The following is a 27,706-nucleotide window of genomic DNA, read 5'->3' on the forward strand; positions in this document are numbered from 1 at the left end:
TTGGGGAATTAGAAAAACGAGGACAGTATGACTTCAAGGCCTGTGTTTTCATTTTAAGTACTAAGTGTTCAACTTCGCAATGTTTATGACTTTATAGCTGCGAGATTACAGCTTAAATCTGCACCACTGAATCATCTCCAAATCTGAAGCTGCATTTTCTTCAGCAGAATTGCTGATGGTAACACTGCCTTACTTCCACCGCTCTCGTAGCTGTCAAAAGGCTGGATATATAGTCAGCAACAAGAGACTTAAAATAGCTAACAGAAATGTTAAACTTCAGACTAAGCATCTTCTTTTGTCTGCTACTAGAGACAAGTGCACAAGACCTATGAAAGTTTGCAGCTTGCTGCTGCAAGGTGTAGAATCATTCCAGAGGACACTTTTGTTCAAGAACAAAAACATCTACCCAAGGACTCTAGTAAAAAACATCTGATTACAATCAGCAACTGCTCTAAATTGGTTTGTGATAAGCATATTTTTACTCTTCTTGTGTTGGAAGTGTATTGGAACAAAGTTTCAGGAAAGGCTGTTAGACCTGTGTGGCTCAATGAAGTCTGATACCAACTACTTTCTTTGTTAGAGGAAAGAAAAGAGGGAACATCCTTCTTCTCATGTCAAGGTTTAATTCTGAGGTATACGACAGTGGATTTACAAAGGTAAATAAAAATACATTCTGAGAAACAGCAAGTACCCTACTTAGCAAGACAGAGGGATTTCACACTCCAAGCAGCTGAGAAAAGAAACTGCTTACAGTATGAAAAAGTATTTGGGGGTCTGTCTTTGACATGGGCTTTGTCATAACAGATGATGAGAAATGTGCAGCAGTAGGGCAGAGGAAAGACAAATACTTAGGTGATAAAGGTAAGACAGGACAATAGGTATTAGATAAGGCTTCCACTTGAACAAAGTATTTGAGACATTATCATTATGATCAGAAGTCAGAAGCAACTACGGTTTCAAACACTGCTCAGGCAAGCTACATTGCCAAAATTAATTACACAGCTGTTGAGACAGACTTCAGCTCGAGCCTGCTGATGATATGGGTAAGTTTGCATATGCTTGTAGCAACCATATATAAATGAAATCCCAGTATTGCAGAAGGACTGGAGTGGTCCAGAAGAGCTCTCCACATCAACTGTACCTGATAACAAAAGCAAATGCTATCACCTGGATTACAGTGCACATAACAGTTTCTACAAGTATATCATCTACAGTTAATCTGCAATTTTTGTCCTAAATATGAATTTAAAAAGCTAAGTACGAATCATCTGCAGGCAGATTTAATGACTCATTGCTGCAATGGATTTAACCACAAGTGCTGCTCTTGCCTGCCATTAAGATGTCTGGCATTACCTCTTGGACCCATTCCTCAGGAAGGGGGCTCTTTCACAGATCTGTGATAGAGAGAGCTAAACTAAGAAGTTAAATGAGACTTAAAGAATTAAAAAAAAAGTGCTATTTTGTCACACAAATAATAAAATTCGAGGAATTTATTGCTATATGTATGCTTAATCCATTAATTCATCTTACAGTAGTCATGAAGTGCCAAATTGTGTGCTACATTTAACATTCCATATATTCCCTTCCAAATGCCATTTTACAGTGGGTGTATGAAACAACGCAGCAGTGGTCACGTAACATGGCTTGAGCATCTCTCCAGAGCTTAAAGACAAAGATTTGTGTACAGGCTGAATAACAACATGTCAGTTAACAGGCCACTCAGCAATTTTAACAGAAATATCTTTAGGTGGAAGTTTTCCAGCATTAAAATTCACAACTCAGACTAAACATTCTCATCCCCACTGTAGAAACAAGATACTTGCAAAGAACAAGAACTATGGTACGTAAATGTCACACGCAGGACCTGCTTCATTTCTGTCAGAAGCAAAAATGGCTAATTATAAGCAAGGACAAGCCTAGCAGGGTAAGGCTGTCAGCCTATATTAAAAACATATACCTCAGAGTTTGGCAGTGGAACTCTATTTACCACCTTGACTTTTTTTTGGTAACATACAAGTTCTTCCTCCCCCCCCACTTTATAAATCCCCTTTTATTTTTATTATACCTCCATATTATTTACAGGACTTCTAAAGATTAAGTACAAACTAGTATGAATTTAATGATAGCTTGCTTTTCAAATATGTATCCCATAGCTAAATAAATACCAAGCCAATCCAACAGCGTGATCTGGAGTTATGATTCAGAAGCTTGTGTATCTGTGATTCCAGTTGTTTTTTCATTAACTGCAGAAGATTCATTTGATCTGTCAACAATTGTTGCCCTGGAAGTTGGAGTAGCACTATCCAAGGTGAGTGCAGAGGTATCCTCTACATTTTCAGTAGTGCCAGGGTTGATGGAAAAGCTTCCAGCTGGAGTAATAGAGGGAAGCAAATCTGTAGGCACTGTAGATGCCTCTGTGACCAAGGGAAGCATAGGAACACACTTGGGTGGCATTGATAGAGGCGTTATTCCCATTAGATGCAGAGGTGGCAAGGGGGGAAGGGGTTGCAAACCTAAAGAGAAAAAAGGGGGAAAAAAAGGCAGTGAGCTGCTGCACACCACAGACAGCTCAAATGGTTCTTGTGCAGCACTGACTCAGCAGGCTCATTTCAAGCCTGACACTTTTCAGATTTCAGAATTGAAGAATCAGAGTAAATTCAAGGTTGCTTGTACCTCCCCAGAAGACTAGGTACTTAATGCATTAACACTGATGATTAGGTTTTTCTGGCCTTCACTGAAACTGCCAGAAACAAGAAGTTAACAAAAACCATATTCCACACAAGCTTCCAGTACCTTTTTGCTTGTTCCATGAGCACCTTCAGCAGTTTTGCTGAATTCAAAATTATAAATCCAATATTAGTTAATAATTCTGGCATTCAGTTCAGGGAGCTCCAATCTCCTCACCTATCTTACAAAGAAACACTTCATATTTTCTTTTACCCAAAACCAATATTCTTTCACTTTTGGCACAATCTCTTCTGAGATATAAATCAGGTAATAAAAAAATGAAATATCTAAACACAGACACAGATTTAGAATTAGTGTATCTAAATACATATTCCTCATCTACCTGATCTGGGCACTAACATCCACTCCCATCTCAGGCAAGCACTTAATTTATCCCCTTCAGGACTCCCCAAGATGGGTCTAAATTAGACGGTCAAGGATAACTCTAATTACAGAGTTTGCAGAAGCACATACCAGGCTGTATCATTTCTGGAACAATCTGTGGTGCAGGTAAATTAAGTTTGGACAGATCAGTCAGGTTAGGAAGCCCTGCTGGTAATGGCATCAGACCTAAGAGAAGAGTGGAACAGTTACAGCTGAAAATTTAAAATTGTCTTTTTCTGTTTCTTAAGATCTTGCCAATAATTTAAAACATGCTTTATCTTGATTATAATTTTTACATGGAAGAATGCAAATTCACCTGAATTTCAGCTTTTAAGTCGCACAGTGAGAACAGATACCTACTGCAGGAATTCTGGACTAGCAAATACATAATCCCAAACCTTTCAGATTTTTCTGAGGAAAGCAGAATCTTATTTCAGAACTAGAAGGTTTGCATTCCAAGTTCAGCTTTCAACAAAGGCCGTTGTTTCACCACAGCACTATACCAGAAGTTCTCCATTCCCAATTTGAGTGGCAAACAATGATAATATGATTAAATATAAGTATTCTCTGATCCCTAATATTAATTACTCTATTATTAGTATTTTCTACTAATGAACTACTTAGTTCATGACTAGAGTTAATCACAAAAATGTATATCAAAAGGCAAGACAAAGGAACTTTCAAAGTCAGAAAAGACTGAAAGTAGAAGAGAAACATATAGTGAATGCAACACATGCCCTTCCATCACTGTGTTTGCTATGGAACATCCTTCTGCTCCTGAATTTTCACTTTAGAAGAGCTTAATTTCTGGGACAAGGGCTCTATTCGTACTTTGGGTTTAGTTCAGAAAAGGCTAATTCAGAAATAAACTGTTGATACTACAGTTTGAAGACAGAGAGGAGAAAAGGCTTAAAGCAAGGCCACTGTATAGAGATTTTGATTAAAACCCAGCCATCTTTACCTACCCTTGAATTCATTTGCCATGAAGTCTGACATAATCTGATTCAAAGAGCTTTCAGGTCAGATATGCAATTTTTTTTTTTATAAATCTGAAAAAAGCTGAACTTTATACAAATTCACTCAAATTTTAAGCGTCCAGTATATTTAGTAAGAACAATTTCACTAGGACATCCATGCAAATTGCTAGAAATATTCAATTTGCTTTTAAAAAAGCAGTGATACATTCAGAGAAAAAGGTGAACAGAAAACTTGTATTTGCAGAGTTTAGGGAAGGGGTGAATTAGGCAGCTGGGGAAGAAAAGGACAATAATGGAACAGCGGTGTTTGAAATGTTCATTATTACCAGGAAACAACCACACTGTAGAAAGGCTCTTTATATTATACCAGTTTAAATTCCTATATAATTCAGAAACAGTAACTGCAACATAAATTCTATATTGTCAGCCCTGTATTTATACTAGGAATAGTGATCAAGCTGAGTATTTAAAAAAGGGTTTCCTAAAATGTTGCAAATAGCAAAGCAAAACCTTCCTGAGAAATCCTGAATACTGCATCCACTGTGCAGGGAACCCTAACAGGTAAACTTGTAACTCTTGTGCCATGTCACTCCTCTGTGCTACAAACATGCTGTGGACATACTCCAAGAAAAATAGTTTTTTACACTGTAGAGGTTGTATAGAGAAATCTTACATGAAATGCATAAGTTGTATGAAGTTATACCTTCCCTAAAAAGCAGTGGAAAAGGCAGGTCTCTTCCCTTGCTCCCATAAGATTTTTGTTTCAGAAATGTTTTAAGAAATTTTAGCTACTCACCTGGTAATGTAGTTGCTGGGTTAACTGGTGGCATAGAGGTAAGGGACTGACTGACTTGTGGTGGTAATAATGGAACTGTTGGAACACCTGGTGGGGTACACAGAGAAACAACGTTTATTTTAAGCATACAACACTTCATCTTCTTTCCCTAAGGAGTATAAATAAATAATTGCTTACAGAAGAATTACTATTTTCCTTAACATTAAAATGCTGATAAGCCAAATAGTGTTCTAAGTAATACACATGGTATTTTTAATAGAAGTTGTTTGCAACTGTTTTGTGAGCAAGTAAGGCACAAATCCAGTACATTAATCTTTTTTGTTGAGAAAAATTTAGGAGAAAGTTTTATTCTCTTTTCTGCCTTCTATTCAATTAATTAGAAACATCTGTGAGAACAAAAAAGTCAGAAAAGCCATACACTTCAGGTCAGCTCTCTACAATACCAACCTGTGCTGAGAACATTACTGACAGTAGTTGAAGGTGAGCTAATAGAAAGTCCTGAAAGACTCTGCTCAAGGCCTGCTGGCCCAGGAGGGAGGGTGGTTGAGGGATTAACTGATGATAGCTGAACCTTATTGAAAGAGAAAAAGAAAGTTGCATCATTAGGGTTTGTTTCTACATGAACCAAGAGAGGCAGAAAAGCAGTAAACATCATCATCCATTTTTATCAAGCTGAAGGAGAGGGACCACAACTTACCTCTGTGAAACCATCTTTGAGGGGACTGAGAGATGCACTAGGCAACTGCCCTGGGAGAGAAATCTTCTTTCCCTCTTCAAATGGGCGAGTAGGTATCCTATGCAAATATCCATAACCAATGCCACATCCTAGGCTTTTAAAGTATGAAGATTTTTAAGTCAGGTAAGTGATATTACAACTACAGACTATAGCAAGCAACGCATGAACAACTCAAGACACCAACAAGTTGCAAGGCAAATGCTGTACAACGTTCCCCTCCTGCCCCTCATTGCCTCACTTTCTATGGAGAAATAATCAATACAAAACAATTGAAAGGAAGTTCTGTAGCTTTAGCAATAAATCCTCAGCACAAAATAAAATTCATTATTATTTAAACCAAGCAGGTATACAGCTTGGAATTCAACTCACAGTTGTTATTTGCAGTGCTGTGTCCTGGCTACTCACAATACTTCAAGGATATACCACAAGCTAATGACTATTTGGAATTTAATGCAGAAAGAACCATTGCACTTTATGCACTTCTGCACTAGCTAATTTAATGATTTACACCCCTCTCATTAGTACGTGTGTCTGAATTTCAAGTAAATATATAATTTATTAGAGCAGAAACACTTTTGATATAATAACACTCTTTCCTTGTCTTTGTAGGAAACTTAAACCCAGTAGTTTTCAGGCTGGTGCTGTAAGAAAGTTGCCCCATCCCCCTGTAACACATTGTCTCCTTACCTGCCTTCTCCACCCCAGGCAGAATTTGGAGTAATCACCACTTCCCGACAATTATCTGTGTCTGTGTTGTACACATAAAGTTTTAATGGCTTTGCTTCATGCGTTTCAATAAGGGAAAAGAGATCTTCAGACTGCAAAAAGATAAAAATTAGCAAGGGCTTTCTTGTCCTTATTTTATCATTTGGCATTAGATCAGTCATCCTAGTCCTGACTTTCTGTAATGGACTCTGGTAACAACCACATGTTGCAGTTTCCGCAGTGCTGCTGTTTTATCAGAAGGCCAACTTTAAAATGTGTTTTGCTAGCACAACTCAGAAGATATGGCACAACCCAGATTTCAAATCTGCTATCCAAAATATTAATTTTAGAATACAAACGTTTGTATCTGACTTCATGAAGACATTTAAGAGCAGTTCTTATTTCCAGGATTGCCTTTAAGAAGAGGCACCATGCCAGAGCTCCTTCCTCTTTGTACCTGATTTCCATCCACACTGAACAGAGACAGAGCCAGGTATGTTTCAAACTGCCTGGAACAACTGGGTTTTTAGTTTAAAAAAAAATAAAGACCTTATTTTTTATACTTACCTCATTCATGACAGTATCTGCTCCAATGATATAGTCACTATGAGGTCTAAGTCCAGCTAATGCAGCAGGAGAATTTGGCTCCACTTCCTAGTTTTAAGATGGAAAGTTACAAAAGACTATGTAAGTGTCAGGGTATAGCAGAACAGACAGATGCACTTCACACAAGCTCTGCGTCAGATAAACTGGTCAAGTTTTCAACACAGTAATGAACTAATGAAACACTGGCTCTATGGGAGTCCCTTTCCATATGGTTCTGGTGTTGTACCAAATATAGTATCTCTGAATATTGTACAAACCCATTCATTTAAATACAAGACTTGACAATATAGTCACAAATATACATTTGTTTGGGAAATGAATTTGTAGAGATTTCTCAAAGCCTAACAGAAGGCTCAAAGAAGGTTCAAAAGTCTTCCCAAACCCAAAATCAATCAAAGCCAGTTTGATCAATGAGACCAGTTTGATCTCATGACTTGTTAGCTACATCCTGTGCAAGTTACTTTTCAACAGGAAGACAGAAGCACCAGTAATGAGAACACTTCCAAGTCCATACGTACCAAGACGTGCCAGACGTTTTCATTAGCCCCATCAAAGCTGCAGAAGCGAATGCTCACTCCCAGCAGGCCCTGCCCACCCCACATGTTGCTAGGGGTTACAGATGTTTCTCTCAGTTCCAGTGTTTTGCTACTGTACACAAGCATTTTTACAGGTTTTTCAACATTTGCTTTCAGCAGGTCCTTGAGAGTGTCATTGTCTTTATTCTGCGAATGTTTAAAGAAGAGCTTGGGTCAGTGTTTGACAGAACAAGCATTTGGTTCTACAGCAACACTTGTATTCCAAAGGTGCTAACACTGCACATTACCACAACATGTATTAACAGCTGCTTTGTAACAAGTTTTCAGTCCCTTCACAATTCTAGAATACAACTCCAGAAAACCCCTAGGACTTCACAGTAACAGGTCATACTTTCCAAGTCTGAAGTGAAAACACTTCAGTTGGTTCAGAGGCTTTCTTGAATCCAGGCATACTGGCACAGAGCTTCCCACAGCTGGTTTTTTCCACTGCTATGATGGTCTGTTGTTTGATGATAGCTCTGCTTGAGAGCTCCCCCCATGCCTCCCACCCAGCCAACAGCTCTGACAGCAGCTTTTCAACCTGTTTGGACTATGTGAAGTTTGTGAGTTCTCATGGAAGCAAACAGAACTAGGAAGGCACTAGCATAAGCCGTGAGGGGTGGATCAGCAGGCAATTCTGTCTTGGTGCAGATGTCTGCACAGAGCATGTCTGTCTTATCCTCCAGCTAAACTCAATAGAACTGTTCCTATAGGGTGAAGGAAATCAATTCCTGATGCGATTTGCCCTCCTCATTTTAAAGTAAGAAGAAATATTTTATATACATTTATATAAAACAAATCCATTGGTTTACCTATAAGTATCAGATTCTCAACACATTGTTTATATTAAAAGTTATAAAATAGCAACACACTTACCAATCTTGAACCATTAATGGACACTATAAAATCAAAGAATGGCTCCAATCCAGCTCTATGCCCTGGTGAGTTCTCTTGTACCTAACAAAGTTAAACAAGAATTTAGTAAAAGTGTTCCAATGCTGATTCATAGATTATAGAATTATATTTCTACTTTTGCTAACCATAGTTCTAGAAGCTACTAATGTTTGTACGTATAATTTTAAAATATTCAAATATAATATCCTCATCTATAGAACCAAAAAACCCCTCCCTTAAAAAAATAGATTTCAAAAGAATTAGTAATTTATAAATTGAGGAATGACACAGCAGTAGCCACTTCCTTGGAAAAGCAGTGCTTAACAGTTTTATCAGATAAGTTGTAAGTATTTGTTTCATGAAAGGAGATTATTCCAAAAGGACAAGGTTAATGAATTCTGAAAAGGTTGGTTAAAAAGTACTATCTTTCCACAGCAGTACCAACATTGGACCTTGCTTTTTATCTTATGCTTACTAAAGGAATAGGAGAGTCACATCTGTAAGCACAGGTTGTTATCTCGTGATTAAACATCACCTGGTGACTCTTGAGACACAGAGGGCATCTGTACAACCAATGATTTCATTAACAGACCTTCAAGTTGCAGGAAAAGAGACATGCAACTTTGCAGCCATGGCAGCTCACATAATTCAACCACTCCACTAAAACAAGGCCTAAGTTTTGGATACACACTACTGCCAGAAGCTAAAAGTATACTTTTAATTCCAAACGGAGTAACTGAGAGACATTTTGCCAGTGTTATTTTTTCACTATTGCTTGCATTGCTGACAATGAAAAGTAACTCTAACATGGCTGTCAGATTCTTCCTACAGCTTTTTTGGCAAGGACACTTTCTGAGTGGAAGCTGATTCATTTTACCCACTGTATTTTTCTTTTATGTACTACAGTCACCTTCCAAAAAGATCTAAAAAACATTACCCTTTACAGTGTGGTGCCTTACATTCCATATTATTCTACCTGACAGAAGTGGTAGAAATTTATTTGATTGTTCAATACTGGCCTGATTCTGCAGGAACTGAATTTTCTTAGTATGACTTATCTAGAACAAAATATTCTAATATGGACTTTTAAAAGTGCTTGATTACTAATAAAACTGTTCTTCTAGAAATTTTATTTATCTCTTATTTTATCAGAGTTTGGAAAAAACTCAGATTATTTGTGGGTAACAGATGCCCAAAGCTTAGAACATTAGTCACATAACCTAGGTCTGTAATTAGTAATTCCAGAATCACATCACACACACATTGACTGCTGTCCATGATTTGTAAAGCAGCAAAAACGTATGAAATCAACAACATCCCAAAGTAATAAGAATCATTGAGGCAACAATAACATCCCCAAAGTCCACATTTATAATTTCTAACTAAGACTTGAAGTGCATCTGTAAAAGTGTCTCTTTGAGATGTCTTTATGCTCCTTGGAAATAATTCCCCACAGCTGGGGTACAGGTATTCTCCCTCTCCAAATATTAAGTATATGGAACCACATCTCCCAGTCACCAAATATCCTGCAGTCCCTCTAACTAGATCCAAACTACTGCCTCCATGTTACTCAACTTGTCTGTTCCAGGTACCTCTCACCAAGAACAACCAGAGATCAGACTGTGCACCAGGTAATAAGGTAAAAGTACAAGCTAAGCTGCATGGGGCAGACACCCTGGCTCCAGCTGCACAGAAACTCCCAGCACATTGTGGATGTGAATTTGGCATTTGTGGACTGTTTCTAGAGCTCATTTAACTGTAGATATTCAAACTTGCAATAATGTATGGTTACCTGAGGACAGCCTCCACAAACAGAAATTTTAGCTTAGGAGAAAAGCCACAGAGAGGCTAAAATTCACTATATGAATTATTCTCCCCAAATGTACAAAGCATTTACTTACTACGTTGAATACTTGAGACCTGCCCGCCAAAAAGAGGTTAAACAGTTTTCTGAAAGGAGAATTAAAAAACTTTGCTTTCCTATAGACATGATCCATAATGGTATTCTCAGACTTGCAGTTTCTCTTGTAATCAAGTAATTCAAAACATCCTCTCCTTTCCTGGGTTTGAGTAGTGATTGTAGGATGAGTTTACACTGTTTGTTGTTCTTCCCTCAGTTTAGAGAGGTGACATGAAAATACTCCAATAACCTCTCTCTCTCTTATTCCACCATCTATTTCATAGGCCATACAGGAACTTACAGTTTGTGTTTTTAATGAACCTGACATGCAGGCTTTATACTAAAATTATATCAGCAGATGGTTTCAGAACTTTCTGGGAAAACAGTTTTAAAGACATAACATGTGTTAATTAAACCTCAGCATTAAAAATCAGTACAGCCAGCATAACACATCAGATTTTTGGGACTGGATACATGTCATGGCCTTGAAATTATGAAAGGCCAGACTTCCATCTCATTCAGAGATTTTCCTCCATTTCTAAATTAACTTCTTTGAAATAAAAAACCAAACCATACCAAAATCACAACAATCTCCCTGCATCCTGACAATATCCCTCCCTAATGACCTCCAAGAGATTGTATCCTGAACACTGTGAGCCAAGAGTGGCCAGTATTCAATAGAGCAACTTCTTGAAATGAGATGGAGTACACACAATAAATAAGAACTACATATGTTCAGCATCCACCAATGTCAAGCTCACTGACACTTGGGAAGGATAAATAATTTACTTAGAATACCAAATCTGTGTTCTGCCCCAAACTGATGAAGGGACTGAGAGAGTTTCCAAGTTCCAAATGATTAGTTTGCAGAAGGTATCTTCAGATGTTGAACTCCTTGCCCCAAACCCATCACAATCCCAAACACCTCTGCATGGTTTGTTTCTAAGTTGGCATGTAAAAACTACCAGGAAGCTGTAGCTGAAAGAAATAAAACTCTTATATTTGTGTCAATCACACTCAGAAGCAGGTATGTGCATCCCTTCTGTCATCCTGCCATGCACAGGTTGTCACAAAGTTTTCTATTTCCCTAGCCTACCTCCATTGATAGAAAAGCACTCCCAGAAATTCTGAGTTCATTCCACATGAAAAGTCTCCCCCTTAAAGAAGTGATATGCTAAGCCCTGCACAGCAATCACACTGACCCCATGCAGATTTTGTCACATCATCTTACTTTCAGTCACTACCTGCCCAATTCATCACCACCACACAGTGCCAAATGCACAACACAGCTCTCTGCTCCAAGCTCTGTGGCCAGGATTCTCTTCCAGGAGCTACAGCAACAAAGGATAACCAGGGACCTTAGAAAATACAAGGACACAAATTATTCCACCTCTACTAAGGACGGAGATAATAAAGTTTCCATGGATACATACATAAACTCTGTGCCTCCTGAGCAATTTGGCTTTATGCAGCTTTGCTGGGTGCCCCAAGTAGGTACTTAGTAACTTGCCTTTGTAATTGAATAATTGCTGAGAAATAACCAAGTAATATCATTTACAACAGATGCTACTGCAGGCAAGATACCATCCCCAGCAGCTTGGGAAGCACGAGTCTCTCAAAGCCAGCTGTTATTTCAGAAATACAAGTCACAGACCCGTATAGGTAAATGCAATGATTTTCTAACAACAGAGACAAACAGTGTACAGAAAATACAAAGAAGCTGTGGCAATGCAACACCAGAGCTTTTTAAGAGCAAATTAAGAAAACCTGCTGAATATCAGAGGACAGAAAAGGGCCTCACACAGTGCTGCAGGGTTTCAGTTTCTCACCAAGATGACAGCAGGGCTGCTGAGTACATAGATCACACACTGATTTCACTTTTATTTCACTGTCAGGAAAAAGATTTCAAGGTCAATACACCAATTTTAATTTGCAGTACTGAAAAGACTTTCCTGGTAAATACATGAAGTTTTTCTTTGCTGAACACTGTTCCCAACACTATCATTCTATGCCTACACAGTATACATTGCAGATTATATATTTTAAGACGTCTGCTCAGCAGCACAGTGGTCACAATTCAAAGCCCCAAGACAGCAGTGCAACTGCAAATGAAATCAGGCACTGAAATGTGCATTTTTCAGAGGCTGATGAAAGTTCTGACTTCTGAAAGTCAGCTATCTTATACTAGTTTTTAAACTTTCAGAAACTTAGCTTCAAGCATTAAATACACAACTTCCAAGGCTTGCTTTCTTTCCCCACATAAGAAACTCTTCCCAGTATTCTACTTTATTAGCAAAGAAATACTGAAAGGTTTTTTTGTAGTTCTTCCATCCACTCCACAAGTGGCAGTAAAATTTCATTACGTATCATATATAAGTAATTCCTGTTAGATGTGTAGAATCTCTTTGATTTCTGTCAGTTATTTTAATACATTACATTGTATAACTGAATTTAATTTCTTGATGAAACACAGTTTTCAAAAGAAAAAGCTTTGTAAGTTTTTGGTAAGAAAACAGATTCTATATATGTAGATAACCTTTTATTTTAGCACAGAGAATTTAATTTAGGTTTTTAAAATGTGAACCTCCCTTAAAAGGTCACTTCATGCAGCATGTTTGTATCACTGTTACAACAAACCGAAGCACACAAACAAGAGTGGGAAGTCTAAACTTTGGGCACTGCTGCTCACTATCTTTTAGGGAGAACACCACGTAACATGGCAGCATACAAATTTCTCACACATAAGAATTCTTACATAGAATCTTACAACAATTTAGTTTGGAAAGACCTCTATGATCATTGAGTCCAACCGCTAACCCAGCACTGTCAAGTTCACCATTAAATCTAACTCAAAGGCCACATCTACATGTGTTCTGGATGTTTTCAGGGATAGTGATTAAACCACTTCCCTGGGCAGCCTATTCCAATATCTGGCCATCTTTTTGATGAAGAAAGTTTTCCTAAAATCCAGTCTCTAAATATCTCCTGCTGTAACTTGAGGCTTGAGGTGTTTCATCACTTGTTACCTAAGAGAAGAGGCTGACCCCCACTTTGCTGCACCCTCTCTGCACAGCTCCTGCACTGGAGCTGTGGAGAGCCATGAGGTCTCCCTGGAGCCCCTCTTCTCCAGGCTAAAAACTGAGCACCCTCAGCTCCCTCTCACAGCTCTGGAGTTGTGCTCCAGAGCTTCTCAGAACCTGTTCCAAAGTCTTCAGAGTCTGTCTTGTACTGAGGAGCCCGGAACTGGACACAGCACTCAAGGTGTGACCTCAGCAGTGCCCAGTACAGGAGGACAATCACTGTCCTGGCCCCGTTGGCCACACTATTCCTGATACAGGCCAGGATGCCACTGGCCTTGGCCACCTGGGCACACTGGCTCATGTTCAGCTGCTGTCAACCAGCACCCCTGGACTTTTTCCACTGGGCCATTTTCCAGTCACTGTGCCCCCAGCCATTGGGATGTTGTGACATCATCTACTAGCTGAAGAAAGTGTCAGGTCATTACATCAGCTTGGGCAAACTACAGCAGTTTCACACTGCTGAGCAAGAAAATTACTCAAAATTTTCCTTCATTCTGTTTTGAAGAGCAGAAACAAACACATACTGAGCAATACACAGAGTCAGCCAGTTGGTCTAATCAGCCACACACCTTATGATAAAGGAAACTTGAGGAGAACTGCTTCAAACAAATGACTCATTACTAGGTCTACTTATGAAGAGACTCGGGCAGCAGAACACTTGGCAACTTTTTCTCCCTCTTACCAAAAAAAAAAACCAAAAAACCAAAAACCCACAAAAACAAAACAAAACAAACCCCACCTACATTTTAATGTCTAGAACACCAACAATACAACCCAGAGCAACTTCTGCTGTCAAGTATGCATATGATGAAATTCTTTTCCTTTTCCAGTGCCTCAGCCCTGGAGGGTTTTTAATTCCTGTTCCAACTGCACTGCTGATAAAGCTCATGATGAAAGCAACATTGCACTGAATATCAGCAGAAGTAGCCAAAAGAATTTAGTAATCTGCAAATCTTACATCGAAAATTAATGATGGTAGTGTACACTTGCTGCATATATTTCTGTTCCTGTTTAAAGTGAGCAGAGAGAGAGTTTTTACTAGTTTTGTGGGGAGACAGCATGTACTGCAGCGAGTCTAAAAGTCTCACTGTAAAAAACCTGTAACTTGCAACAGTCTCAGTCTGCTCATCCATCCGGCAACTTGTGCTTGACTCCTACAGCCACACTGAACAATGTAAACTCTTTGTTTCATGGCCATTTAAAACATATTTTCATTTATCTGCCTTACCCAAACAATTTCTTCCAGTAATTGAAAAACTATTCTGACATTTCTCTAATTTTCCCACAGTTATGAAATCTTTTAAGCAATCACTTTACATTATTTACAGAAGTTTGGTGTTATCAAAGAAATCTGATCTTACTCGAATTAGATCTGTAACACTGGAAGGCTACTGCTGTTTTCCTTCTACCATTCTCATTTACTTCATTAAAGTACTGAGCTCAGAAGGAAAATGTACTTGAGAGTAAATTAGAACAAAAAAGCAGTTCTGCTTGACCCCAAGTCCTACTGAAGGTCAATCCATGCAGGCAGAGCACTTGCAGAGCTCCTCTAACAGTGCGAGCCCAAAGCTGTCTGTAACAAACTTACTACAGAATGGCAACTGGAAAATTAAACTTGGAAAACATTTAGAGGGAAATTCTAGTCACATTCATGCATGCCACATGCATTTCAATAAAAACACCCCAAATTATGACTGTTAGGCTGGGATCATGATGAAGTTTAAAATGCCTGTGCACAGACTAATACTAATCACTCTAGTAATTAATAGTAATAGTGGCATGTCAGGATATCAGTAAGACAAGACAGTGAAAAATAAAGCTATCAGTCATTTTAAAACAGCAGGCACGTCCTTTCCTGCTTTTAATACAAATAAGAATGTCCTCTTGGAAATCAACTCCTTTAATGTCCACCTCTCAATTACGTTTACAAAGACTGGCAATCAAACGCTGCAATTTTTGGGTCATAACAAAAACATGACAACAAAAAAGTGCCTAAAGGAGAACAAAAGGCACCAGATCCAAGCAAGATTACAAGCAAAAAGGAGTAGATTCTACTTCATAAAAGAGATTAATCTCAATTTTTTTAACATGCTTTAATCAAACAGTATGAACTCATAAATCTGATGTAACTGATACTCTTAACTGCAAAGTACATACTGGTTTTACAAGTCTCCAAAGTAAAAAGTTAATGAAATTTACATTGTACTATGCTAAAAAAAGACAAAGAAGTCTGCCAGTTTTACCAACCTGCACAATAGTTTCTGTGGGGGAAAAGGAGAAAACAAAGTGGACTAACATAAATTAGTAACACTGGACTTTTATATGCCATATTTTTTCCTCCCTTATTAAAAGGGAGGAAAAAATCCACTGTGACTTTTGTCTATACATAAATTTTAACAGAATGTATGGATTTGATTAGAACATCAGTATGTGCTTCTCAAAAGCAGAGAACTTATCCAAAAGGCTCCAATTCCAATAAACACACCAGCCCAGCACGGCACCCAGAGTGAGCGCACTCACAGTCCGGCTACAGCGGCAGAGGCACCGTGGTGTGGGCAGGGAGTGCCCAGCAAAGTCCCTGTACCCCAGTGCCTCAGGTTCCACAGCACGACCTGGGAGCCGTTCTGCTCACTGAAAGCAAAAGGAAGGGCTTTCAAATGGCTGTTCACAAAACCTCAAGCATGCAGCCTAATAAGGTATTTTGTATTTCGCATACAAGGTTTTGTGGCCACAATGTGAACCAAAACCAATGTAACTATGAAAAGCAGTACTTCCACTGGAGCTGCAGCCCTCAGGTGTGCTGGCATGTGAGCACCTTGATCCGGCACTCCTGAACTACTGCGGAGTGGCAGCAGCTACAGCCCACTCCCCTCCAGTCCATGCTGCAGCGACCAGGAGCAGCCTGACACGTTATCCCTGGAGCACCTCGGGGCCAGACTCGCGGGCTGGGGTGTGAGCAGCGTCTGCTGGACGAGAGGCCGCCTCGCCCTCAAAGGCTGCCCAAGCCCAGCATCGCCTCCCATGCGCCAGCCCGCCGGCCTGCTCATACGGAGGCACAACCTGGCGGCACGACCCGGCCCGGGATTTGTTTATTCCGGATCAATTCTTCCTCCAGACTTCCCCGGTCCGGGAGCGGCAGCGCGGGCCCGGCGCACCTCACCGCCCCGGTGGCCCCGCTGCCCAAGCGCGTCCCCGGGGCCGAGCGGGGAGCGCGGCGGGGCCTCCCCGGGAGCCCCCGCGCAGCTCCAGCGCGGCCCCACGGCGGGACAGGCCCCGCGCCCACGGGCCGCCGCCGGGCTGAGTGTCCGGGGCGCCCGGCCGGGCGGCGCCGCCCTTACCCGCAGGACGTGGTAGCCCTCGGTGCCGCCGCCGGGGATGTCGATGCTCTGCGAGGCGCCCATGGCCGCAAACGCGCCGCGACGGGGACGTGGCACCGCGCGCTGCCCCCGCCCGGCGCCGGGCGGGCCCTACGGCGGCCGCGAGGGGCCACGGCCGCGCGCTCCTGTCTGGAGCCCTGCCGCCCCCTGGCGGCCGAGTGCGGCGGCGCCATGTGCGGGGCGGGGGCACCCGAGGGTGCCAGACGGGAAGAGTGAATTAATTTATTCGTGTTAGCTGCATGAGTAAAGTGTGGTACGTGTGTGCACAGAACATAAAGGTGGCAAGCGATAACCTATGCTGCCTTCTCTACTCCCACAGCTCTCTGGAGCTCCGAGCGCCGCTCCCCGTGCGAGGCCGAGCCGGTCGGGGCTGCGGGGCGACGCCGGGAGCGCAAGAACCCTTCTGGGAGCTGGAGCTGGAGCGGGAGGAGCAGCGCACGGGTACAGAGAAGCGGGAAATGCTGCCCAAGGGCTGAATCTTGGATTAACCCGTTTCAGGCATGCACCGCAAACTTCAGCGCGATAACGGGGCCGATCCTCGCTGCCGACGTTGTCGCGACACGCAGCAGCAGAGACCTGTGGGAGCGGGGAGAGCCGCTGGCTGCAGGACGCGCCCCGCGCCGGCAGTGACATCCTGCCCCGAGCCAACGGCAGGCCCCGCTGCAGCCGGAGAAGGCGGACGGTGGGTACTGGGGAGCGCTACGAATCAGATTCACGTCTTCCCTTTCCGAGAGTTCTTTGTTCCTGGAAGGCTTTTTCACAGCTTGCCCATGCAGACCAGTGCATCCTGATTCCGATCCCGCAGACCTCCAGAGAGGTGACCTCTTTAAGGAATGCTGCTGTCACCGGTATTTTAGTGATGCAGAAACACTATTTCTTAGTGAAGTGCAACACAGTGTTAAAGATTCTTAATGGAGTATGGAAAGGATATTCAGATTCGCATACTTCACTTCTTTTGGACTCATTTCCCTCTGTATTATCATAGTACTTCACTGCTTAGTATTAAAAGCCTCTGTTCACCGTGCTTGGGATTGACCCCAGTGCTGCGTGCAGAGATGACCAACCCCTTTCCACCCTTAACCACCTCACTGTGCTCAGCTGTTTCCACTGGAGAAGACAGGCAGTGTTTTTCCAGGCACTCTCCTCAGGCATGACCAGTTCTGTTCTCCATCTGCACGCCAGTGCAGGCATATTTACCTCCCTACATAGTGTCTCTCATCAATACAAGAAGAAATCAACTCTAGGATATCCAGAAATTGCAACGCAAAGTAAGAAGGCAAAACGAATAATACAGAAATAAGCTATACCTTTCAAGAATTTCAGTGCTCTTAATATAGTATAAGAAATTTGTTACTGTGAGCTGATAAAGTAAGTCAAAAAACTCCATCAGCTTAGGCAAATCTCACGCTTCTGTGCACGTTCTGCTTAGATTCAGGAGGGAAATCCCAGGCATGTTCCTTTCTTTCTTGCTATCAGAGGTTCATACAGACAATAGTGTAGCACGGTATGATCCAGAGACAGTAGCTGTGATTGACTATCCTTTATCCAAAGCTTCCTAAAAGATTCACAGCTGATGGCAAACTACCAGCCACTGTCATTCTTTTGCTGCTTCTGGCAGAATGGCTCCTATATGATACCTCTTTTTATGCTTCCAGGTGTCAATTTTGTGGGTTGTTTATAAGGTTTTGTGTGTCCACGAGGCAGATGCTAGCCAGATGTTGTCCTCCTGGCTGACTGGCTCTGTGATGCCAGCCCATCCTTTGCTGAAAATTGACCCATGGGTGAAAACCTTCATCTGGTGAAGGCTTCTCTAGAGTATGTTCAATTTCATTGCCTTGCCTTTGGACTGGAAGACTTTTGAATTACTGTGTTAAGAAAAAACCCACAACTCAAGCCAGTCTACAATGGTTTCTTCCCTCCCTGGCTAAAGTCACATAAATTCCAGAGCATTTTTAGACCACACAGTAAATTCCAGTGACAACTCTGTTTCCCCAGAAATTATGAAGAAGTAAGTGGCTTTAGTGCCAAGAAACATTTCATTAATGGCAGGCATTTTCTACTCAGAGTTTATGGTCAGATGTAATAATTGTGCTTCACTAAAGACACGAAAGCCTCACTTCATTCAGCATGTTGCACACCTCATCCTCATCCTCTCCTCAGCAGAGACAGCAAAATAGACACTGCAAAATACCTATTAGAAGCCCCTTCCCATGTCACTGAAAACTGTAAAGAAAAGATCTAAAATTTTACTTCTTTGGAAAAATAGAAAAACCTTTCTAGTTCTGCCCAGCAGCACCAGGACCAAAAAAAGTATCAGTGTTTTTCCATTAAAAATTTGCCACTTTGATGAATATGCATTTGAAAATCTGTGATTTGAATACTAGCCTTTCACACACTTCCATTTGGCCTCTAAACGTATAAACAGCCTTAAAACTAGGATTGGCCAAATTACACAGTGCTGATTTTATGAACCTAACTTCTAATTACACAGTTCCCAGTAAGCAGCAAAGCCAAACCCACCATGTACAAACTTAAAGGTGAAAAACACCCCCGTCTTTGGCAGTAACACTTCTATGGCTGAATTCTGCTCCTGTGACCATTGAGAGGCGTCTGAGGGGCTGAGGAAGAGCACTCTGGCAATTTGCAGCAGCTATTGCATCCAACTGTTTGTGAAAGGAAATACAAATTATATCTACTCTAACTGCAATTGCAAGAGTGAAGTGTAATCAAAGGAGGAGTGCCCTTCACATTTCCTACAGGTGCTAGTGGTGAAACAAGGCAACAGGTTTTGTAACTCCTTGAGTCTGCTCAGACATTACACCCTCCGAGACCCAGTCAGTACCATTGCACCAGCAGTCAGTTTGTCTTATTTTCACAGCAACAAAGAAATTCCATTTCCCTCTTCCTCAGGAGGTCTGTAGACATTTCATGCCTGCATGTGATAAACTCAAAAATAGGCAGCTATGTTTTGTTCTAACCATCCACTAAGAAAAAAATTAACTCTATCCCAGCCAAACCAGGACAATCACTCAAGTCAGCCCTTCAGAGAAATCTGAACCTGGTCCCTCACTGGAGACATAAACTACATACATCACTGCAGGACCTGGAATTCTTTTCCTTAAGAAATTTTGCCTTACCACAGCATCTCAGCTTTCCATCAAAGTGCTGTCACCCTTTCTGGGATAGTTCCACTTCTGCAAAGAAAGATGCTACCTAGTTATCTGTCAATTCCCATTAAGGGCTCAACTGAAATAAACAAGTTTATTTGAGGAAATATATTTGAATTTGATCCAATGTTCTATGGCAAAAGACTAGTCTGTAAAAAAACAAAATAAATTTTAGAACCCTCTTAGATAAAAAAGACAAATCTTACCTAAGAAATAGGGAACAAGATTGCCTGAAAGTATCACTTAAGACCTAATGACAACAAACGCCATTTGCAGAAATTAACTAACAAATATAACCTACCTGTTCTTTTACATTTGTATCTCAGCAGCTGCATTTCAGAAGTAATTAAAGTTAATGAGCTGTGCTTTATGGTAGAATCATGAAAACTTAATTGGAATAATTAGTTGTGAGATGGCAAGTGCATCTTCCTGGCTAACAATATGTCATCATTTGATAAGAATAATAATGAATTTAATAAATAAAGCAGGGCCCTTCTAATATGTTAATAAAATAACAAAGTAGAAGGCACACGTGCAAATGATGAATTATTAGTTTGGAGACTGCACACAATTGTCTGAGGAAGATGGATGGGGAAGTGGCCTTCTTGAAACTGTCAGCTACAGCTGCTGGCTAAAATCCAGTTTGCAATAGATGAAGCAGCCACGCTGACCTTTGCAGAGGATGTGCTGCAAATGCTTCCAGCGAGGCCAGCATCCTTCTGCAGTGCAGGATGTGCAGTGGGTGAAGAAAAGCAAGTGCGCTTTCTTTTCTTCTCCTTTAAACCTTCTGTATTATTGGTGCTGGGCAAACAGAAATGAAAATGGACAGAAACCCAGGCATGTGTGGCAGGAAGGGAGCTACAGTGAATATATCAGTCTATTTGACCCAAATCACTTAAAGGCTAAGACAGGCAGAAAATTATGATTTATTGCAGAAATGGTTTTAAGCTCAAACATAGACATGCACACCACAACAAAAGCTTCTGAGGCATTATTAAGAATCAGTAAATAGAATAACTTTAATTAATGGGTGCCTTTAAAATTAAATTAAGTGAATACTGCCAGAGTTATGGGAAGGCCTACAGTAATAAAAAGGATTGTCCCAGTAAGCAAACACTAAAGGAAGGCTACAGTTTCAGGTGGAAATAGAGAAGCAGTGTGCAGTGACTAAGAAGCAGATGGGTCATAACATAACTCTTAGTTTTACCCCTAATCAATATATGACCTCATTCATTTCAGCTCTTAATGTATTGCCTGGTATGAGGAATTCCAGTTCAGAATATCTGCTTGTTGACTTAAGTCCCAGCAGAGCAGGACTGGGCTTGGTAGGAGCCATAAAGAGTCTGATGTATGTCTAAGATCAACTCATATGTTAGCAGTGCCCAAGGAGATTTTATCTCCTTTGCAAGCACATAAGGAACAACCAACTGCTACTTGGAAGGCATCCACCTGGCTGTGCACCCCCAATACTTAGAACTTCACAGTAACAGAAGACCTAAAGCACAGACCCTTCAGCAAAAGCTAAAAAAAAAAAACCCACAGACCCTACAAAAACAAAGATGTAGCTCTAGATCACACAAATGGCTGGTAAAGGCCTGCTGACACAGAGAAGCCATACACCCATCCACTGGCTGCAGGAATACTCACAAACATTCCCCATAGTTTTAGATAATGGAGACCAGGAGCAGTAGATGCTTTGGAACTGAAGCAATCTGAGAAGAAATAAGATAGCAATTCAGCATAAGTGCAAATGTCAGGGGGTGTGAGACTGAACCTGTTCTTGACCTGCTGCTGGGAACAGCTATGAAAAGATCAGACCATGTGTGAATATTAAGAGAACAGGGAAGCACTTTGAATGGAAGCCAGGCATTAGTGAGTCTCTGACCAAACAAGACACCCTGAAACTCAGCAGGTTATGGTTAAATACTACGGTCTGATGCTCTAAAAGTTAATTAAGTACAGAAGTAATGTGGGGCTTTTGTAAAGCTGGTTTCATGGTCATTAGTTGCTACGCAGCCAAACAGGGAATGAAATGCAAGGGAAGAAGGCACTAGCTGGACAAATTGCTCTTAGGCAGTTTTCCCAGTGAGAATGCTGCAGGGCTAGTTCTCCCCTGGTGCTTCATGAGGCACTAAAGACCATGCTAAACTCAAAGAACCTAGTCTTGGCCACTTGACATTTTTTACCACTCTAAATATCTATCAATTTCCATTGCATTATGGCTAATTTACAATAATGCATAAGGAAGGGGAAGCAGTTTCACTGACACAATTAAGAGTGACTTGTGTCCAGTGAAGGAGGAGCTGGAGCTCATAAGCCTTCAGTTGAAAACTCTATATTGGTGCTATTGCAACACACAGCAATCTTCTCCTGCACTGGGAGGGAAAGACCACAATGTCTCAGGATCAGCTCGAGCACACTGCATCTCTGTGAGAGGAGTGCTCTGTGGCAGATAGCTGCCAGAATCGCTCTCTGCTTTTTCCCCAGAGCTCCCAGCAGGGGTACATGCTAGAGCTGTAGCCAGTGTTGTCATGCTCTGGTTATTATCAGGAACAGTTCCTCTGGCTGCTGTAATTTGCACCAAGGACTGCAGATGCCATCAACGGATCAGAGAATTGTAAAGGTAATCTACAGCTCCCTTCCCCAAGTCAGTTGAGACCAGAATCAAGGCTTTTGTTTCAAAAACCAGAAACTCAGCAAAACTAATTTGTGGAGGTCCTATTAATAGGACACAGGAAATTACCTAAAGCCCTCATTACTTTAACTCGTAAAAGCGATTGACTTGACTGTAATACAGTTAAACTCTGTCTTCCCAAAGCTGCTGAAGACCCAGTAGCTCTAAGTTAGACACTGTTAAGTAGTTTTCACACAGATCTGAGAGGCACAGCTTCGACTATTAAAGATATTATAGCCATAGGTTTCTAACAGAATGGCTTGTTATACAATTTTTACTTGCTACAGGGGTTTCATCTGAGACTTTACGACTGATTAAGCTCAAAAATAGATGTCTTCTTTTCCTAAAAAGCTTTGAAAATGTGTGCCTGAATATTGGAATGGGCTTAGTAAAATCAATGTCCTCTCTTTGTTGCCTTCATAATTACTTTAAACTTGCAATCTTTACTCTAGTTTGTTGTCCCATTTCTTACAGACATCAGCCCCAAAATTCTGGCCTGAAGCATAGTGTTAAGAATTTTTACAGGGTGTACTATGAAGAGGAGAAATAATAGGGGAGAATAACCTTTAAGTAGATGTATTCACAGTAAAAGATGCACTGGTGTATGGTTAAGAGAGGGCACAGAGTTTATGACAAATGTCAGAATGTTTCAAAGATTCACTTCATTATTAACCAGGAAATAACACAATGTATGTGAAATCACTGCTAAAAAAGAAAAGCAGTCTCTTTAAAATGTATTGAGCTGAACACAGGGTTCATTATAGAGACACAGATAGAATCTTAATTATAGAAGCAATTGCATAGACTAAGGTTCTGGCCACCCAATTTAGGAATCACAATGCAAGTATTTAAGAGGCTTAATGTGCCTGCTACTATTCAGCTGTAGATAGCAGCTGGCTTTGGGAGAACTGCAGCTAGGGATGTTGTGAAGAAGGGTTCATAATGAAGGATCAATTAAGTAATTTCCAACCAATTCATTACATGATACTTACATGTGTTGTCAGTCATTTTTGACCCAAGTGGTTAGCCTAAAATCTGGAGTTTTGGAAACCGCTTATACTAAGAGACTTTGTCGATAGTCAAAGATTTGCTGCTGTACTCCTTTTTATTTACCAAGGATGTTTAAAATCCTGTTTTCTCAAATACAACAAATCAAATGAGATTTTCTTTGCTCACATAATCCATTCTGCAGTGTCTTGGGTGCTCAGTACTTTGTATAGTAATGTGTACTATTTCAGCTTTAGTTCTACGAAGTGCTTTAAATTATTTTATCATTAATTGAGAAGTCAGCTCTACATTTTGCTTTATCTACAGTTTCTCTAGAGCCCTGTATCTAAAGTACAGACTGAAACATTAATGACAGACAGTGGTCCACGTAAAAAACCCCAAAACAAAAAATTTACTTTGGAGTTTCCCAACTCACATTTTACAGTTTAAGATAAAAGAGCAGTAAGACAGGAAAGCAAATTTACCCCGTGACAGTACTACCAAACTGCCAGAGTCTGCTGAGGGATGTTTAGAACAACTGTTGATGAAGACTCTTCTAGAAGAAATCAGTACTGGAGAAAGTCTTACCCTAAAAACCCCCTGTATTTAAAAATGTGTCATATATTAAATCCTTTAATGTCCTGTCCTGAACAGGGTCCCATTTATTGAACCTGACACAAAGTTCCTTCTTGGAAAAAAGTCCAGACCTTTTCTGTAGGCTTTACAGAGTTATTGCAAACATGTTGAACATTAAGAAGAGAAATTACACCTGGCCTGATAGATTTGACCAAGCAGAAATGCCAAATATGGTTCTTGAATATCAGGGATAAAAGAAATCCCTGTGATGGTTTCATCCACAGTATTTGAATTTATAGCTTTGGCCTTCATAGGTTTGCTTGTCAGAGTACAGGAGCAGTTCTGAAAGCTGTGAGAAACAGAAACTGCCTTTGTACCGAGGCAGAGTTTCCTCTCCCAGAAGCCCTGTTATTTTCTTCTGCATCCCTAAGTCCAGAACAGGGGCCTTCTGAAACCAGGCAGTCTATAAACACTGTCTTGTGCAGCACATGTGCTCTTACTGGGCTACTACTCTTTTGGCTAACCTGTGACATGTGAATAGCGTGAAAGAGGAAGAAATACAAAGATCCTAGAAGGTCTTTCTTCACAGAAAGAAGGAATAAAACAAATATTATCACAGGGAATTTGAGATAAACAGGACAAATACTGCACTCAGACTCTGACACAAGAATGATCTGGCCCCATGGGCTATATACATTCACAATACTCCTCCTTCCTGCCCACAGAGCTCCAGCTCTCTGACAGCCCTCCTAAGTGCATTCATTAGTCACAGAAGGGCATATTCCTCCATCTTCTGGACAGCTACAAACTAAGCACCATTAGCCTCTTTCAAGCCATATTCAAAACAATACATTGCTCGCTCAGAGAAAGCTTAATCTGCTTTAGCCTCGGGAAAGACCCTTTTAGTCTTTGTTATATTTTTGAATTGTTTTCATCCTGACATGTACATGTATGAAAGGTTCCACAATTATGCATTTCTTAAGTTATTTTCAATCCCCCCTTCAGTAAAAAAAACCACAACAAAACCAAAATTCAACTCTCTGTCCTTCATATTTTCTTGCCCTGAGAAGTCTTTTTTGATTAATTTTCTTCTGCCTCAATAGCTGATAACTTCTTTTCCTGCAAGTCTTAAGGAGAAGGATTCTATCTTCCACAACAAGGAAATGTATTTTTTGTGATTCTGCTGGTATTTATCACATCCCTGAGAAAGCAGGAGGTCTCTCCTTGTGAACATTATTTATTTTTACATTAGGTTTGGGAGCTTGAATACAATAAAACAATCTGGTAATGTAATATATTCCATGGGAGTGGCAATCCTCAAACAATGACCTTAAAATCCTAGGAAGAATACTACTGGGTAGAACTATTCTGCAGGCGGTGTTTGTTAAAGCCAGATGACTGTTCTCTCAATGAGCTCTTGCTGGAGGGAGCAAATAAAATTGATTAAGAAGAGAGCAAAATCCTAGGATATAATCAGATCCTATAAACTTAGCCAGAAACCACTGTCAACCCAATGCAGCACCCAACCTTTCTCAAAAATTGGAATTTCTGTTCTCTTACATGTACTGAGAGCAGCTAGAAGCTGGAGCTTAGGTTAGTCCTTCCTTTGCTGGTTATATGAGTGCTCTTGGCACCACTTCTGAAGAGGAAATGCTAAAGGACTTCCTGGGTGAATTAGCAAAACCAATGGGTTATAGCATGAGAAAAAGTGCCAGAAGTAATTTTCACAGCTCCTTGATACATTAAACTAAAGTTAAATTAAAGTTAAAGAACAGTTTATGACAGGAAGCACTGTCCCTGGACAAGCATGTGTTTGAGGTGGTTTCCATTTCACTGCAGGCAGATGGAACTCTCCCTGCTTTCTGCAGTGTCCCAAAGGCAGCAAGTGAAGATGTCACCCATGTGTTGAGCTTAAAAATCAAATGAGCAGTTTGTCATCTGCAATCACTGCACTGAAAGCCAAATGACACAGAACAACAATGCTTTCCCATACTGCTGACAAGAATGATTCAATAGCCCTTGCTAATGCCACCTGATCAGATTCATTTCTTAGCAAGCACAAAGTTTGGGAAACAAGAGCTGGTGGGCCTAGCTGGATTGCTGGAATAGCTTTTATTTATTTTGAGATGGGATTTGCAGGTGTCAGTGCAATTGACAGGACTAGTGATATAGCACCACTTGGAAAGACCCAGCCAGTTTCTGAAGCTGCTCTTTTATTCCTGCTGCCACTGACTCCTACTCTAGCTGTTCTGGGTAGATCACTACTAGAGCCAAGGGGTTTGAGTCCTGCAATATCTCCTTGAATGTATGGACAGCTTTTATTCTATAACACAGTGTGAAGAGTGTTATAAGAGTGTTGTATCATTCACAAAAAATGACTGAACCTTAACCATGCGGGCTTCCTTCCTTCTGACTTATGGGATAGAGTGTGACTTTAGAGAGAAGTGACGTACAAGGCATTAGACAGGACTTTCAAAGATGTTTCTGGAAGGAGTTTCGTTTGTTTTCAGGGACAGACATCACCTACCAAGTGTATTTCTTTGAGCATCTTTTCTTGATATGGTGTCAGATCCAGTGAACTGTGTGATGTTACATAGGACTTTTAACTTCCAACACAAACTTGGATGTTGCCTTAGGCCCAGACATTCCTGGAACAGGGTTTTGAACCAATAATCTGCTAAGCAAAACAACATCAAGGATAGAAAGAGTTAAACAGCTGAAGAAAATTGAGAACAGATGATAATTTGAAATGTTTTCCTACTTAAGTCAGCATGAAGGGGAAAAATTGCGGTCACCATAAAGACACTAACAAACAGAAGCACAGAGGAAATTGCTGCAGCCAAAAAACGAGCAGAGGAAAGGCAGTTTACCCACTGGTTTTGATGGAAGCCACAGAACTGTTTAGAAAAGAGTGCTGCAAGAACCAGAAATTGCAGGCTAAGGCTCAGATCCAGCAGGAGCTGGAAGCAGCACAGGCTTACAGCCACAGGCCTACCTCCAGGCAATTCTCACATCCAGGTCTTGAGGTGAGACCTGTCCTCACCTGTACATCTGTGTGCTCAGTTTCGCTCCCCTGGCCTTCTCTCCAACTGCCTCTTCTTCCTGCTTCTCTTCAATGACTACTGAAAGCCTAGTGGGAAACAGAAAATCTCCTGGCTGGGGGCTACTGACACAAGCTTTAGAGTTGTACTTTTTCATATTAGAATATCAAAGGCAGTGAGCTTATTTCCAACGTCTCCATTTTGTACAACCCCATTTTGTCTTTTAAAATATACAATGTAAGATTTGTAGGGGGTTTCTAGCTCATCTCAGTTTAACCTTGTTTTATCTCCTTGTACCCTCCCTGGTAAAACTGGCTACTCCTTTTTGCTCAATCTTTAAAATGTCCCTTATACAGGGACTAAGCTGGGAAAATGTGAACTGGAAAGTAGCAATTTTAAAGTCTAATCAGTGCAAAATGCAGTCAAAATACAAAATTACACAGACATCTTGGAACAGTGACTCTTATTTGTTACAGTTGTTTCTTTTTTTTTTTTTTAAATACA

The 27,706-nt window shown here is 40.8% G+C and overlaps 1 protein-coding gene across 2 annotated transcripts; it reads right to left on the reverse strand.

Moving 5' to 3' along the window:
- Positions 1–1,475: 1,475 nt before the first annotated feature.
- Positions 1,476–16,842, reverse strand: GORASP2 (golgi reassembly stacking protein 2). 2 transcript variants are annotated; one of them, XM_053948186.1, is made up of 11 exons: positions 16,719–16,781; positions 11,545–11,658; positions 8,383–8,463; positions 7,450–7,653; positions 6,893–6,979; positions 6,308–6,438; positions 5,582–5,714; positions 5,332–5,455; positions 4,885–4,971; positions 3,202–3,297; positions 1,476–2,513 (listed from the first exon to the last, which is right to left on the reverse strand). In XM_053948186.1, the coding sequence occupies exons 4-11, from the start codon at positions 7,591–7,593 to the stop codon at positions 2,194–2,196; spliced, it is 1,122 nt and encodes a 373-aa protein (XP_053804161.1). In that variant the 5' UTR covers positions 7,594–7,653; positions 8,383–8,463; positions 11,545–11,658; positions 16,719–16,781; the 3' UTR covers positions 1,476–2,193. The 2 variants fall into 2 exon arrangements, with proteins under 2 accessions (XP_053804161.1, XP_053804160.1); XM_053948185.1 differs by lacking the exon at positions 11,545–11,658 and having other exon boundaries at positions 16,719–16,842.
- Positions 16,843–27,706: the final 10,864 nt, after the last annotated feature.

This window comes from Vidua chalybeata, chromosome 7, assembly GCF_026979565.1.
Source record: "Vidua chalybeata isolate OUT-0048 chromosome 7, bVidCha1 merged haplotype, whole genome shotgun sequence".
Classification (NCBI taxonomy): domain Eukaryota; kingdom Metazoa; phylum Chordata; class Aves; order Passeriformes; family Viduidae; genus Vidua; species Vidua chalybeata.